Source organism: Vanessa atalanta, chromosome 14 (genome assembly GCF_905147765.1).
Source record: "Vanessa atalanta chromosome 14, ilVanAtal1.2, whole genome shotgun sequence".
Lineage (NCBI taxonomy): Eukaryota > Metazoa > Arthropoda > Insecta > Lepidoptera > Nymphalidae > Vanessa > Vanessa atalanta.
In genome coordinates, this window is record NC_061884.1 from 5,974,448 (window position 1) to 5,991,816 (window position 17,369).

Genomic DNA, 17,369 nt, shown 5'->3' on the forward strand with positions numbered 1-17,369 from the left:
CTAGATTTAAAGATCTAAGTATACACAGGGACAGACAGACAGACAGCGGAAAGCGACTTTATTTTATGCTATGTAGTGAAGTACAAATTTTGACATATTTGTTAAATATTAAACCTTTCATTCCAAATTAGTTTAGATATTGTTTACAACGGAATCTGTTCTTCTTTCGAAACTATGACGTGTAGACGGTCATGACAGTCAGGTTTTTATTTTTGACTACGGAACTTCGAACGACATTCATTGTTTGAATCATGACGCTGTCAAAATTCGTTCCCGGAATCCATATCCCATTTGCATCGTCCATTTGTACGAGACTGTTACAATTCTGATTGACTTAACAACAAACGAGCTTCCAGTCAACGTTGCATTTTTAATCGGATACATCAGGTCGCATCGGAATTCTAGGTTAATCTTATTTAGAACGACACAGGCAAAGGTATGAGGATAGACGGATTATAAGCTATTGGTAAAATGTCGCCGTTTTAATTTGGATTTCTGTTCTGTTCTAAAGTTCTGAATGAAATGTAACAGTAAATATGTATATTGTAGTTTTAAAAACTTTTGAATAAACTGATTTTAATTTCTTACCAGAATAAGTCCGCACAGTTCAGACACCGAGTCTGATTCCCTGATACGGTTAACTGATAGGTACTCGAAGATGTCAATTCTATATTAAAAATTGCTATTCGACATACTCATACTACTAGTACGGTCTTTAATGCTTCAAGCGAGGATTGAACCGTACGATGAAAAAGTCGAATAAATTCGTTAAAAGCTCTCACTATACATTTTCTACGTCATTACGTAATGCGCAATCATGGTCTAAGACTGGTTTGACTGCAGCGCACGCCTGAAAAGCTTAGAAACCGAATAAAAACAACCATCCAAGAGTCTCGCTTGTCAGGGAACTGAGTAGGAGAATCGGATAAGAATCCTAACGTGCAGGCTTATCAGAAATTAAATTAATGTTGATATTCTGCGTTAACAGCACGCTTTCTTGAAAATAGCGTGAAATTACTAAGCGTATTACTATTCCATATATAATATAATTAATAAATTGATCAAATATAATATAAAATATATATATATTATTTAATAACTTGCAACAAAGATATCGAATATAAATAGAAAGTCTTAAACATTAGGAGCCTCACGGGGTAAATTTATGTCACAGAAGATTAAATTCAATTGCAACTACAAACCATACAGGAAACTTTGAACCAAAGGTATCACGACGAAGAGTTTTCTAGAAAATGACGAAAATAACTACGAAGAGTGAATGTAATACAGGTGTAATTTCGAAAAGAAATTTGAAAACTGAAACTTAAAAATTTTAAAATTACGCAGTAAGACTAAAAACGATAAAACGTCTAAAATGAACGAGTACTGTTGAAATATTTATGTTCTCCGAAAAACCCACTCGTTATTAGAATATAAAGAACTATTCTCATATCAAAAGAGTTTAAAAAACCGAAGCCAGACAGGGGCAATGCAATAAAAGTTTATTTAACGTTTGCAATTTGATGATGATACTGCATCAGAATAATAGAAAATATCAACAGTGTCCATCTAATCGGTAAACCAGCTCATAAGAGGACTAAGATAGGAAAATAAATTCGTTTAAAGATATAAGAAGTTTTTCAGCACATTTGGTAGAGATTCGATAGAAATTAGTATTACAGAAAATGACGCTATGCTATGAATATAGAACTGAATAGAAATGTAAATATTGAGATACAATAGCCAAAACAATTATAAAATCGGATAAAAAACTTAAATCTTACATCGTAAATCGGTAACAGTTAAAGTTGGAATAGTAACATGTTACTAAAGTTACAAAAATATTTATGGAATATTTGTAAATAGAAAAATGGTATAAGTAAAATGAAAAAGGTCTATAGTTTATTTACCTTCAATAAAATAAAAAAAATGGAGTTGTTAGATTGCGGATTAACCAATCCTGTTAGTCACATGTGACTCATGGTTATTTTGTATTGTCTGCTGTTTGGACAGGAAGTTGTTAATTTATTTTTTATAGACAAAACGCGAAACGATAACACTTGAACTCCACAAACTTCCTAATATTAAGAGTGTAGTATTAAAACTTTCTTCGATTTGACTAAAATTAATATAATACCACAAGCCCCACTTCTTTTTTCATTCGTTAATTTAAATAATTTTATAACAAATGATACAAATGTAATCTCGTAATGAATAATGATTATGAACAATGATTGTCTTCCTGTTATAAAAGGAGCTTTTTTTTGGAAATCCTCTTCTAAACTTCAAGATCAAATGTTGCAAAAGAGTGAATAAAGATGTACTAAAGTGTACGTCAATCAGCTTCAATAGTGCTGATTCGTAGTTTAGGTTGACGTCGGAGATAAGTAGGCGATCTTTAATATTATGAGTATGGGGGTAACTTGGCTTCTTGCCACCGGCGGACTGGCACTAATATGTACTCGTACGGCTAATAAGAGGCCAATGGTGTGTTAGAGGAATGATTCTAAAATGATAAATAGAACACAACTATAAATAATAAATAAAATTAAAAGTTTATTTTTTGTATTGAAATTATAACTCGGACAGTTATAATTCTTGTATATTTTTTAACTATTTAAATATAAATATTTGTAAGCTGATCTATTCGCCGGATCTAAGCTTATGCATCGTGCAACATGCCCCGCGTTTTTCACGCCATTATATGTAAATATATCGTACGACTTGTTTTTAAAAGTACTGATTTAAATTAGAAAGTGTAAATTTCAAAATTTTAAAACTATTATATATATGAAATCTATGTGTTATCTATAAAAGATGCGTATGTGATGTCGTTGACTTTTTTGTAGACGTTTAAATCTTTCAGATAATGTGTTTATGTATATTACAGTTTTAAAAAACATATGATAAATATATGTCCTATAGCTATTTTTAAATTGAAATAATATGAAAATTCTATATCAATCGGACAAGTATTTTTTGCCTGAAACCGAAAAAACAAACATTCAAAATATACCTCTTTATACTATTTAAAAAAAATTATAACTTTAAACTACGCCTATTTCTAATGGGTAAAACAGAAAACATTACTATGTGAGTAAAATGGAAAACAGTAATGAAAATATTTTGGTTTAAAAGTAAAATTGCCGTTGTTGTCCGAGTCAATTATTTTTTCTCGTAATTTATGTACCTAAATTATCCAGGTCAGGTTTCAGTGTCGTACTTCATTACGATCGATTCCATAGTTAGTCATGATCAATAGACAGGGTTACTTTTAATATTAGTCCGATATTTAGAACATTAAAATTGTAACATCTTGTATTAAATAAAAACCTGTATTTTCCGTGACTTACTGAATAATTTGCATGTAACTTCTATCATATTGATCGTAAAAAAAACATTAAGTCCGCATGAGGGTCACTTTCGATTTGATTGTAACAGCTATTCAGTTTAATGAAAAACATTTCTTAAAAAGCTTCTAATATTACAAAATGAGTAAAACGCTACAAGTAAATTTCTTTAGTTGATTTTTAAATTAGAAGACAAAAACATTTGAGAAGTCTGACATATTAAGATGTTTGTCGTTGAACAAATCGTTAAAAATTCCGAAACTATTCCAATTCTTAGAAGTCGAAGTGATTTAAAGAGTTTGAATGTTGAAGTAGATTAGGAATTTATACGTCTTTTATGCGCCTGAATTCGCGTTTATAGGTCAAATTTGTTATAAAATATTCTTAAAGTAGGTTAGGATCTTTAATAATAAATCAGTTCAGGGTTTATAAAATATTCAAAGTAAAGTATGCGAAGAATCTTAAAAACAGATGAAAGAAAAGGTTAACAAGGCAAAACAATAAAAAGTAATTGTCAATTGACGCCTTTTGGCAGCAACTGCTAGAACATTAGATGGTGAATTAGAGGGAAGCACGAGAGAATAATATTAATAGGTGTTATGATATTCACAGGAAGCGACTCTCGGGGCCAAGACTCCGTATTGACATCTGTACGGTTGGCGTTACGCCAACGATTCTGTATAGGTTTACCGCATGAGTACGATTTTTAAACAAATTATATTTAACTAATTATATTTTTTTCGTTATCCATTTTATAGCGCATAAATAATTTTAATCACTGTACTTCGTTTGTTTGTGTGAAATTTTACCTACCTACCTATATTGTATTAATATTAAAAATCTTACCTGGATGCGGGTGAGAATGCGAATGTTCAGCAGGAGGCTGCATGGATGATAAAGCAGACAGAGGTGTATAACGAGATCCGTCTTCTCGAGAACAACCCTCCTATAACAAAGAGCATTTGTTTCATATTCTTCTTTCAACTTAAATTAAAATATACAAAAGTATTTGTTTTCCGTTCGAAGCCATATTATTTCAAGGGGTAAAAAAGTTTGAACGAGTTCTTGGAAAAATAAATTCGAAACATGGTGCCTGCTATTAGATGGTTTTAACCGATACTAATATAATTCCTTAATGAAATATATTGCATATAATTCCTTCCCCTTCGTCAATAATTAATCAATAAAGATATTATTCCAACAATTTTTTATCCAATAAAACAAGATTTTTTTTCACACAAGAATGAATTACTGTTAACACTCAAAAGTCGTCATTATTAAAATCGACGTAAAGTTCCCTTTTCTGTACACAAGCTTTAGAGTAGGTGTTACGATGAGGGATAACATGCGGATGAGGTCCCGAGGCGTGTTTAAGTAGAACTTACTTCATTACCGCGTATTAATGAGGCTCGAAACGCCTGCGTAACCATCTTTATTATTATATGCCAAAATGATGTAAGATTTATTGACTTTAGGGCAACTTTAAATTAAACATTCGAATACACAGAGCACTTCATGAATTAATTAAATTAATATTTTTTTATCTTTCAATTCGTGACTGTAATATGTAAATTAGGAACAATGTAATACAATATTACCTTTTCGCAATTAGCTGTTGCTGTAGTTTGAGTATGGCTTGTCGATGAGATACGATATTGCATTCCCGAAACAGTACAGAATCCTTCATGATGATGGGTAGAGTATACACCTGTTATTGTTACATCAGTGTCTTGATTGACAATAACCTCAACTTTTTGCTTTCTATCCTCAGTTAAGGTACTGTCCTCGCTTTCTTTTTTAGTCTCTTCGTTTTTTAATTCCGACTTCACGCCGGAACTTATCACGTTTTTTGGCTTCTGGGAAAAAGATTCATCACTACAAGAGTCTGATGTAGTATCGTCTTTGTTAGATTTTGGGGAACGCTTTTCGTAGCTTGCAGCTAGAATGGCTGTAGCATTTAAGCTTGCCATTCGCTTTTGAACTACCATATCTTTTAGATCCATTACAATTTCGTTTCTATTGCGCTTCTTCTTTATAGGAACTCCAGCAGTTTTTTTCATTTTAGGGGGAGGTTTATCCGAATCAGATTTTCCTATAGATGACTTTGGCGTTACTTTCTTTTTGTCTGAGGTAGAATTGCTTGACTTTGACTCAAGTTCACTATCTTCACTGGATGAGGTTGAAGACTTTGGGTCCCAATATTTACCGGCACTTCTAATTCCAGGTACACCTCGTAATGTTCTTTGAGGTGGATTATCGTCAGAGCTTTCGGAACTTTCTTTTTCTTTCTCATTTTTATTTTCATACTCTGATTCAGAAGTGCTCTCTTGTTTCTCAGTTTCTTTTGTTTTTACTTCCTTCTTTTTAGGCACCGATGCTTTAGATGTACTTGGAATAACTTGTCTCTCAACAGTTTTCATTAAGCCCAATTCCATATGGGTTCTACTTTCGTTTTCATATAAGCAATGTACTTTAGCTAATGCATTTAGTGATGCCATTCTATGCTTTTTGGGACCAGTCCACATAGATAATAATTTTAATCGCCTTTTGCTAGGTTTTTCATTGCCCAACAGAGCTGATGTATCTTTTAAATCAATCAAAGAATCTTTAGAAAGTTCTTTTAGCTCTTTTGAAGTAGTCTTTTTTGCGCTGTCTGTTATTCTCTTATATTTTTTATTTTTTGTCTTTTTCGTTTGAGAGGTTTCAGATTCTGAAGACTCTTTATTATCATTATCATCATTTGATTCACTCATACTTTCTTCAGAAGAAGTGTAGTGAAAAGTTTTAGTATTTAGGGAAAAAGTAGATGTATTAATTTCCTCATCAGATAAACAACTTTTTTTCTGTTGCTTTTTCGATTTACTAACCGTTTTTTTATAATTACTGGTTTTAGTCGCAGGTTTTATGTCTTTTTGGGTAGATGGTTCTTGATCAAGAAACTTAATAGGACTAAAAGGTTTGCCTGTTATGCTGGATTTCCTTGCAACCATCTTATACGACTTACTTACAATGGGTGGTTTATCTTCTACTTCTTTCTCACTCGTGAATGCACTAAAATCTAAGCCAGGCGATACATAATTTGTAGTATTCTGACCTGTATTTAAATCTTCTGAGCGTTTATTGGCTTTCAATTGTTTAACTACCTCTTCAATAGGCCTATGAGGTGAGAACTTTTTTCTTTCTGTATCTGCTTTTTTGTCAATAATGGTACCTTTGACTCTTGCTATAGGCCGCACTCTTCCTATGTTTTTCGTGATAGGAGACCTAAAATCTGAAAGAATACTTTTCGGCGAATCGACTTTTTCAGTGAAAGTATACACGTCAATTTCCGAACCTTGAGATACGAGATTGTTTGATGAATTCTTTTCCTTGTTAGTGTCGTCAGATTTCAGAGATACAAATCTTTCGGAAACGCTTAAGTTTCCTTTCGAATTTTTGCAACATTTAACGTCTATGTCAACGGTTCTTGGTGATCGACTAGACGTGAAAAATTTAGGTGGTCGCTCAGTCTCGACTTTTGGTATTTCAGCTTGAGCGTTTGGGTTGGTAGAAAGATTTAATGTAGAGTTCTTAAGCATATTATTCTCATTTCTTTCTGATTTAGTAGATTCACCTACCTTTTCAGTTTTATCTTCCGACTGAAGTGATAAAGTTTTGCCTTCTTTATTATCAGCTTTTGCTATATTACTATTATTTTCAACGGTATTGGCTTTGTAACTTTTTTCACCTTCATGCTTTTTAACTTGTTCACAATCTTTGTTGGAAAGGGATCCTCTTTTCTTTTGATTTCCTAAATTACTTTTTTTCAAATTTGCCTTAGCTGCGGGTTTTGTAATTTTTGTTGTTTTTTTAACCGCATCTATATTAATTTTGTACTTTATGTTATCATTTATTTTATCTTCTTTTTTTAATTTTAAGGTCGATTTATTTTTCTTAGTTAATTTTAGTGGCTTTTTAGTAACGACTTTTTTAGGTACTTTAGCCTTATCTTTCGTCTCTTTAGATTCTTTTTTCGACTTTTTTGAAGGAGAATCTTCTCGAGATGAGTGGGCTTTGACGGGTAAAGTTTTGGCTGTTTCACTTGATGATTCATCTTTTTCCTTAAGTGAGGGCTCATGATCATTTTTATTGTTGGTTGTATCATCGCCAGTAGCTTTTTTAGAACCCTTTGGTGTAGATTTTGGAGCGAGCTTAGCTTTTTTCGGCGTGGCTCTTTTTTTCTTTACTTGTTTAGCAGTAGTCGTCGCTTTAAAAGTTGTCTTTCCCAATGCTCCCTTCTTAGGCGAGGGTTTTGCAGCTTGTGACCGCATTGTCCGCTATAGTCATTGATCGACCGATGATAGTGTTCACATTCTGAAACAAACAAAAACTAATTTAAATATATAAAAATATTAAGGCTCCTAAATAGTTTGATTTCAATTTATAGATTTACCACGCCAAGCTTACGTATATTATAGCCAATTGTGATATTATATACCTATATGTTTTATTATGCGTATATTATTAATTATAATTTACAAAAAGAATGGCGCGGACTGCATTATTAAAATTTGCGTACAAAATTAAGATCTTATCGAAACCTATTGAAATATTAACATTATTAATTTATTCTATATTTACAATGTGCCTGTTTCGTCAACGCATTAAATGATACCCCTAATAGTATATAGAGTTTTAAGACCAAATATAAAAATACAATCAAATACATTCATTAAGTTAACCACATGACTTTTTAATAAATACTAGAGGGTCAATAACTTACGGCCAAAATAGGTCAAACGCTAGAAATCCGAACTATTCATTTACAAAATTATTAACCTAAAGTAATTCCGGCTAAAGTCAAAGGGGACTGTGCGGATAGCGGGCGAGCGGGTACGTCCAACGCTCGCGCAACCGCGCCGTGTTGCCGTTTTTACGGGTTATTGAACAAATTTTGCAAATGGTATTTTACTTTGTTTTAATTTCTGTGCGTCTATTTGATTATTCGATAATTTGAATAGCCTTATATTAATGAGTTTTAAACGTTGTTTCATTTAATGTGATGACGTCGGCGCAACTCTGTGTATACAAAATCAAATATAAGTATATTGCAATAACTTTAACGAATATAACAGTTGTTGAACAGTGCGGTCGTAGGTTTTAGATATAAAAAGTACCCTTTGTCCCTCCTTGCGGTTTAAGCTTGCTTCATAATAAATTTCATCAAATTCGGATTTGAGTTGTGAAAGTGTAACAGACCGACAGACAGAGTTATTTTCGCATTAATAATATTAAGATGGTTTATAATTATTTAATTCAAACTAACCCTTCGAACATTTCATTTGATTACGCGGAAAACAATGAGTTAATAAGGTCGGATTTTTAAATGGTCCTTTACTTAATTTGGTAGACAGTATGGTTGATTTATATGCAGCCGCCCTTTGCCTTACCCACGTGGCTATCTGTTTACTTGACCTGACACGTGGCTATCTTGTCAACACAAGTGTTTTTATTAATTCTTCGGATTTTTAGAGCTAAGCTTGAAATATAGAATTACAATTACATGTAGAATATGTCTATGTCATTTAATTTGTAATATTCAATTTTTAGGATACTAATATTATAAAGAAATACATTTTGTTTGGTTGACTGTTTATTCCGGTTAGCGCTTCTTTTTTGAAACGATAAGCGTTTCTTCTTTCTTTCCGTTCTTTTTTCGAAAAGGCATGATAATCGGCCAGTGACATTACATCTGAGATAAATAAATAAAAATGAGCTAAGAACAAAGTCAAGCTTCTCATTGCTTACAACTGTCGAAAAAGAGCTCTCATACACATAAGCCAAAGTCTTTGATCGATATCAAGTGGAGCTTAAAATTCACTTTTAACAGAGACTAAAGACGTTGGGTTGGGTGGAAAGAAAGTAACCACAGATATAGCCGAATAATGTGCACTTACGAGATTTCAGAATAAAACTTTTAAGAATTAGAAATAACTTTTATCAGCACAAAAGAGTTTATAAAGATATGTATTTATTTATGAGCTTATAGCGTTGCTTTTGATACAATTGGGATGAGGATAAATGAGTAAATGCACTTATCATTTAAGCTTCAAACAAGCAAGCAAGCATAGTACTAGGTGTAAGCCTGTGTTACTGATCCGCTAAGACCTGGATGAGACCCATCATGTTTACAGCCATAATGTTAACCAAGGGAACATAAAATACATGAAAACTTGTCATGTACAGAAACTAAATTTATTTTATTTATACACAAAAAAAAATCTACATTTATCAATGTATAAGTATGTCTATGTATATGCTTGGGTGTGTGCGATACTTTACACTTATATAATATTTGTTTTAAAAAGTAATAAATAATATAATAATATCATGTCATTGTAATTAATTGTTTGGTCCGACCGTCACACGATTCACTGTCCCTGTCATATGGTAAATGGGTTTGCGGGTAAATCTGTAGAGGGATAGGGATAAAGGGGGGAAGACTTGAAAGCCTATTGTTTTTGCTTAAATTTTGTTTTAAGTTGTGTGTTTTGGTAAACAGGCTTTTAACGTATGGACACTAAAGAGGAAGTAAGTTTATATAATATATTAAACATAGAATTTCCGAGTGATGAAGAATTAATGGAGATATAAAAATCATAATATATATGAAAACATAAATAGGTATAAATTTAATTTTTTTTTGTTTTAAATTGTTATTTGGGTTTTGTAGCTTAAGTAGACGAGTTCTAATATTAATTAGTAGTGGACTCTACTGATTACTCAAAACCAGTGCTAGAACCATGTTGAGATAAGAGTAATTTGAGACGTGCTTGAATTTAAGTGTCCATATAATTTTTCTCGTTTATTCATCTTTCTATATTTTGGCACAATGTATAATTGTATACAAGAGGTTCTAGTTGTTTTCACAAGAGCCAAGCTTTAATTGAGAATAATTACAAGTATGTACTATTAAGTTAAGCCTGAGGTCGGGTTGTGTGGTTAAGCAGATTGAGATTATTATGTATTTTATTCTATTTACGTTTAAAGTTAATAGATTTGACGTTAGGCAGTTTGGGATATGGTAACATTGCACATTTGCACATTCTCCATTAAACTTTGGTATTCCAAGATTATGCATTTGTCATTAGGGCTGTATTACTAGTAAAGTATATTAAAAAAAAAAAAACAGTTATATATTAAGCTATCGTTATAGGTTGCTGAGGTCACTTATATAAGTTAGGAATTAAATAAGAACTAGTACGCAACCCTAAGAGACGCCATAATGAATAATTGTTGGGCGGCTAAAGTGTTCATATAGCTTTAATTGTTGTAAAACAACTTACAATAAGTAATAACCAACGCGATTTTTAGAGTAGTAAATTTGTGGTAATATTATGAAAAGAAAACGCTTGAGCTAAATTCAAAGCAACAGATGTCAGCATAAAAAAAGTTGTTAAAATAATGGTTTGTTCTATCGAAATCGTGGTGGGAGTTGGTAAGACATTACGTAATTAAATTGTTAATATTAAATGAAGGCGCAATTATTTATTGAGTTTGACGAGTTAATTACGGAATATGTATATCAATTACATACTAATTACGTAATTATAGATATTGTCACTTCATGATCTAAACGACCTGTTATCGCGATTTCGTTTGCGTAGGTTTAAGATATGGGACTGTAGTTGGCTCCTTAATGGGAATGGGTGGGTTTAAGATTACGGTTTTAAAGATATAGGATTTCGAGACATAAGTCATTGTCCTGTTGTCATTGAGCTAAGTAAAGTATTATATAGTTTAAAAACTATATTTTGAGTCAAAGATATATATATCTATTTGAACTGAGATTTGTATGCAACATACATTGACAAATGTCAATACAGTCAAATGTAAATTCTAGTCCATGTTATTATAGAAAGACTAGCTGAACCTACGGCTTTACCCGCGCGAAATTTATAAAACTTTACCTACATATATCACACAAACCATCACTCCCATTGTAGCCCCATGAGGGGCGATTAAAAAAAAAACCATACAAATCCTTCCCATACATATCTTTATCTTCAAACTATCTCCATATTAAATTTCTTTTAAATCGGTTCAGCAGTTGAAGCGTGAATTGGTAACAGACAGAATGATATTCGCATTTATACTATTAGTATAGATAAAAACGTTTTCAAGCTAAATCAACTCGAAACAGAGTACGAACTTGAGTTAATTTACATTTAAGCATTATTTTAAATGATTTAAAATTCATTCTATTTAAATGTAAAAATATTATACGACCATTGTTCGAAGAGATTTCCAATAGTACGGCGGATTGTTAACCGATTTATTGAATATCACTGTCGTATAATTATACAGATTAATCTTTTTTGTTTTGTAAACACCTTTTTTATTTATATTTGAATGTTATCAATATTAAACTGAAGAGTTATCTATTTGAAATCTATCTGTTTGTTCATATTTCATGAACTACTTCAAATCTAGCAATTGCGTCTAACTTTGTAAGCTTGGATTACCGTTTCAAGTAATATCTTCACAATGCTTTGGAGCTATGACGTAAAAAGGGCAGATCGGGGACATAAAGATACATAGAAATTGTATTGTGCGAATTCGTTACTATTTCTAGCCATTTTCTGATTATTTGATCTGTGAATGGCAGATCATATTTTCATCTGTGACCCTTTCTTACTCAATTGCTTGTAGTAGATTGGTCGTGGCCGTGAAGTGTAGGAGTTATTATTATCATTTATAATGCAATAACGCTTGGCAATAGAATGTCTTGGTATGTGAACTACCATTATGTGACCGTGTGGTCATTTTAAATATGAGCTTTTTTGTTTGAATGTTATTTTTCTTTAACAGATGTCCTTGCTTAGTTAAAAGGGATTTACGGTCTGTTAGGTTAACTTAATAAGTAAGGGTAATAATATGGGTCGAACAAAAAAAAATTAAGCAGAGCTGAAACATTTTTGATGTGAAGTGAGGTAAAACAGAGCCGGTAAAAGAAAACAATCTGGAATATTGAACATTATAACTTCATCCAAAGGACCGTTACATACAGTCTTGCTTTTATAAATTTACTAGCGACCCGCCCCGGCTTCGCACGGGTGCAATGTGGGTAATCCCTAAGAGATAGACATATACCATCGCGGACTTTTTTGAAGACCGTTTTAAGGTGTACAATACTGAAGTACATTATTTTGATCTATCTCGTAGGGATCAGCCAGCGTTTACAATGTAAGCGCAAAAAATGTATAAATTTACGACATCACATTAGAAACTTTTAAAATTATCAGTGTTACTTAACTATACTGTCTATGTATTATATACAAAACCTTCCTCTCGAATCACTCTATCTATTAAAAAAAAACTGCATCAAAATCCGTTGCATAGTTTTAAAGATTTAAGCATACAAAGGGACATAGGGACAGAGAAAGCGACTTTGTTTTATACTATGTAAAGATATATTTTTAAGTGTAATTATTAATTTAAAACTTTATAATTTGGCTTTATTTTCTATTCTTAATACGGGTCATTTAATTTGTGTAAGCTATGATACAAATAAACACCGTAAAACGATTAGCGCTTCCTAAATCAAAACCAAAAAGTAATAATTTCCTCGGTCTTTCATCTTCCGTATAAAATTACAAAGATCAAAACAAAATTATTAAAGATTAATAAACGCGTTTTTCGAGTAAATTCTGCTTCGATTTTTTGTTATTTTATTTATTTGTTTTTACTTTTATAGAGGGATTTGCTATAAAACTTTAATAGAATTATTAACTTTGGTTACCTATACGGATTATTATGATAATACTTTATCTTCGTCTTTAGTTAATCTACCACAATGATCATAACATACTCGTAAACTATCATATACGACGCATTTATGGTGTAGGCGATAGTTTAAAAGTCCTATAGTGTTCATTTATACGAATAGATGTATTCAGGAGCTATAATGCTACAGATTCAAAAAATGCAGATATGGCTATACTATTTTCAAACGATTAAACATATAGAATATGAGAATGTTAAAACAATAAGTCAACGACGCTCTTCGTGGCTACCCAACATTCATTAGATTAACTTGACAAGAGCCGGGCTCATCGCTTAATTATCACGATTCACGACAGAACACAAATCATCTTTCTTTGTCTCGACCGCCAGCTCTACTTGATAACTATTATAATTGTATTACGTTTAATAAAGAATTAATTTGATCTCGCGTCATGATTTCAAAGCTGAAATAAAATTTTTTTTGAGATTTATTTGTATTGTCTATACAATTAACGTTTTATAAGCGTTTAATGGTGAATATCATAATATAAATTATTAACGTGATAGGACCTCTTTATTTCAGAAATTTAAGTTATCGTTTTACAGGTGCTTAATACGTTCTATATAACGTTGTGGGTACCCTTCATTAATGGATTTCAATGGATCAAAGAGGTTTTAAGCTCATTTTGTTAATATATATACAACATACCAATTTGTATAATGTATTATACACCGAAATTTTTATTATCGTTTAAACCTTGAGAATACTTTAATTATTTTTATTAAAAAATGATTTATATAAAATGAAATTAGAAATTATCATCTGCATGAGTTTCTGAAAATACGAAAGTAACAAGATTATTGTAGCCCGATTCATGTCAGTAGGATTTCGTCAGCGCGGAATTGAATGTGAAATTGAAGTTCTGGGTCCACGGAGAACACATTAAGTTGTCACACAACTGTCAACGCGATGTCAAAAGACAAAGTTAACAGATTTAGGGTTGCCACTTTAATATTTGTAGCTTGAATAAATTTGAATATGACAAAAAGAGGTTATATGTAGTTGTTATAGAAATCACTATCACCAAAAGATTACTTTTGGTGATAGTGATTTCTTTCTATATTTTAAACACAAATTGATTTTAACTCGGCATTTATATACATCCATATTATAAAGATATACCATGAATGGTTATCTCTATATATTGATTTAATTAGACCTTTTTTAATTAATAAATTTTATTTTTTTAATTAAAATATCTATTAAAAGAGAAGTATATCTTATAATATCAAAGACGAGCGCAATAAAATCGACGAGACAGCTTGTCGCCAGAGAAGTCGAACGCGCGTTTTATAACAGTATTTATAATGAATCGCTCGAGCAATCGATCATGTTTAAGCAATATTGTACCAACAACAATTCCATTGAAACAAATCTTATTAACACGGGCGGATTTATGTTGTAATTTTATTGTTATAGGAAATAATATTATAATATATCTATTTTAATTTTGACTAGGAATTTTTAGTATTACTGACACGTATAAAATATACGTATAGTCCTCATGGTTGGCGGCGCATTGACGTTATAAGAAACAGTTATTACTCAGCATGGTACCAGTTTTTATAATACCGTCTGGTTGTAAGGAGCTCTGTCTTTAGATATTAGTATATATATTTTAATAGAGCATTTACCTGATTGTTAACGCAATGTAGAAGAGTTGATGAGTGTTTAAATTACGCAAAAGATTTTTGTCTAACATTGTATTTAATCGTTTAGCTGTTTTATCATCATTAATATCATAATGTACAAAAGTAAACTAAAGAAGTAAGTAAATATATGTACACTAAAAAAGTGCATAATACAATATAAAATTTTATTTCAGGTGTTTGTGTGGAGACCCTGTCTTTGCAAACTTAATAAAGGACATCCTCAGACTAGATGGATGGTCGATATATGAAAAATGGCTGGTGGCGGTTGCAAAATAAAAGCCGAACACCGGTCGCAGTGGCGCGCTTTAGAAGCCTTTGTCCAGCCAGTCCAGTAGTTTACGAACTCGGGCTGATGATAACTATATTATTTAAAGAAAAATAGTAGTAGTAGTTATAACTAAATAAATGTGATAATGGATTAAACTTCGCGTAGTTACATTTTATGAATGGCATCGTAATTAAAGTTGAAATATACAATAACGAATATTCGAGACTGACTGCGGCGCGCCGCGGCCTGCATTGCGTTGTATGCAGACTATATATTTACATACATATATCTCCGGCTATATTACTATTTGAAAACAATGTGATCCTGTAACAATAATATTTTAAAGCTTTGTCTGTATATTCTATCTCTTTTATTCTCGTATACTATATTTCGTTTATATAAATAAATAGATTTCAATATATATTATAGAGCTAGTGAGTAGATTGAACACTTTTATATCAGAAACCGATGTGAATAATTCTCATCTCTGGTAGATGGGCTGACGATTTCAATTGGTTCGTTAATAAGTTTCATTTTATATGATTTACTACTTCTAATAAAAAAAGAATAATAATATTCAATATATTTAATGTGGACATGCATAGCATAGCACGGGCGGCCAAGCTTTTACAGCAGGCAGGGAAAAAAATCAGAAAAATGTTTCACCTGGGCCTTAAGTTTATTATTCAGTTTTTCGTATTTTATAATTGTGCATTTATTAATTTTAAAAAAATCAGTCAACAAAAAGCTACGTCAATATTTAAAATCGTAGTCAAACGGTTATCTGGTCTTAAACAAGAAATACAAAGATTTCGTAGGAGAAAAAAAAAATATCACGCTCATACTTATTACACAGAACCTAGTAGATAAAATTATATACAATATATAAATCTACAGATATATTATTATTCTATTAATCTCTGCTCAGTCTCTGCACATCCTTACCAATTAACTGTCAATTTCAAACATTAATTGTAATAAGCACCTCAAACAAATTATTCGCAATTGACTTCCCACCTAATATTAACTGTGATAGATGTTATATAACGCCCGGAGCGCAGTGTCAGTTAAATCACATTACAAGGGTCGCTATGAGTTTAGTAAACACGAGGATTTATTAATTTATTAACTGCCTACCGCGACGTGAACGAGTGTTATGTATTTTCTTTAAAGTTATTTAAATGTTCACATAATTTTAAAAATTGTCCTTTCGACACGGCACATTTTTTGGAATTATTTGTCAAAATGGTTCAACTCAATTTTTATTTTAGCCTACGAAGTCTGGTTTTCGGCCGAAGTATAGCTGGTCGTATTTTCAACATTAGATTAATATAACAAATACATGTTATATTAACAATATAGATTCCAAACCTAATGGTATTGTTGTTATAAAGATTTGTATTTAGCCTGCTGCTGCAATTTTACTATATTTTTAATTGTAGATGCAGACACGTAATGCACCTTTTATAAAAAAAATGCATTTATTACTGTGAAAACTTACCACTTCAATATTTTGACAATTTTTTTTTTATTTCATAAATCAAATCAATTCATTACAAATGAAATTCAAAATTCTTCATTCAATACAGAAGTATTACACTTAGATATTGACTGAACTACCATCGGTTCGGAAAAGAAAATTCCCGGACGGAAAATTCGGAAAAAACATAGCGATGTTTTTATTAATTTTTGATTGCCTGCATAATATATATTCCATATAACAAAGAAACGGTCAGGTTCGTTTCATTCGCAAAGTTTGCCATCAACTTTGTACTGACCAATTTTACATATAATAACCTATTGCACACAGGCGTTCCTTAACTTTTTTTTTTGTATTTGGCAACAGATACAGTTTGAACGTTTTATGGGATATAGAACAACATCCAACTGGGGCCTTAAGCAGCTCATCGCAACTTTGTTTACATACGAAAATACAAATTATTGTCTAACACTTGCGTACTAATAGTCATCTTTAAGAATTAATCATATATTTTACACGTGGCAGCGTGTCAAGTCAAATTCAAGCCAAGAATAAAGAATTCTAAATATACACAAAAAACTGTATAATGTTTTCCGTGAGTTGTACATCTGTATTATTTTTGCATAGTAATATTGCACTCTAGTTATGTTGTATCTTTGAGTTTAACTAACATGGAGTGTAATGTGATATTTAAAAGTTATAATAAATAAATACTTTTTGGGTATTTAACCGGTGGTAGGACTTTTTGCAGGCCCTTCTTCGTATAGTACCACCTGCTTACCAATGATTCTCC

The 17,369-nt window shown here is 31.5% G+C and overlaps 1 protein-coding gene across 2 annotated transcripts in view; it reads right to left on the reverse strand.

The window, feature by feature from the left end:
* LOC125068941 overlaps positions 1-17,369 on the reverse strand; it is a 191,329-nt gene that overhangs the window by 138,195 nt on the left and 35,765 nt on the right. For both annotated transcript variants that reach the window (XM_047678332.1, XM_047678331.1), the window contains exons 2-3: positions 4,949-7,703; positions 4,197-4,296 (exon numbers count right to left, since the gene is read on the reverse strand). In XM_047678332.1, the coding sequence (XP_047534288.1) occupies positions 4,197-4,296; positions 4,949-7,660 (2,812 nt within the window). In that variant the 5' untranslated portion in view covers positions 7,661-7,703. The remainder of the gene's footprint in view (positions 1-4,196; positions 4,297-4,948; positions 7,704-17,369) is intronic.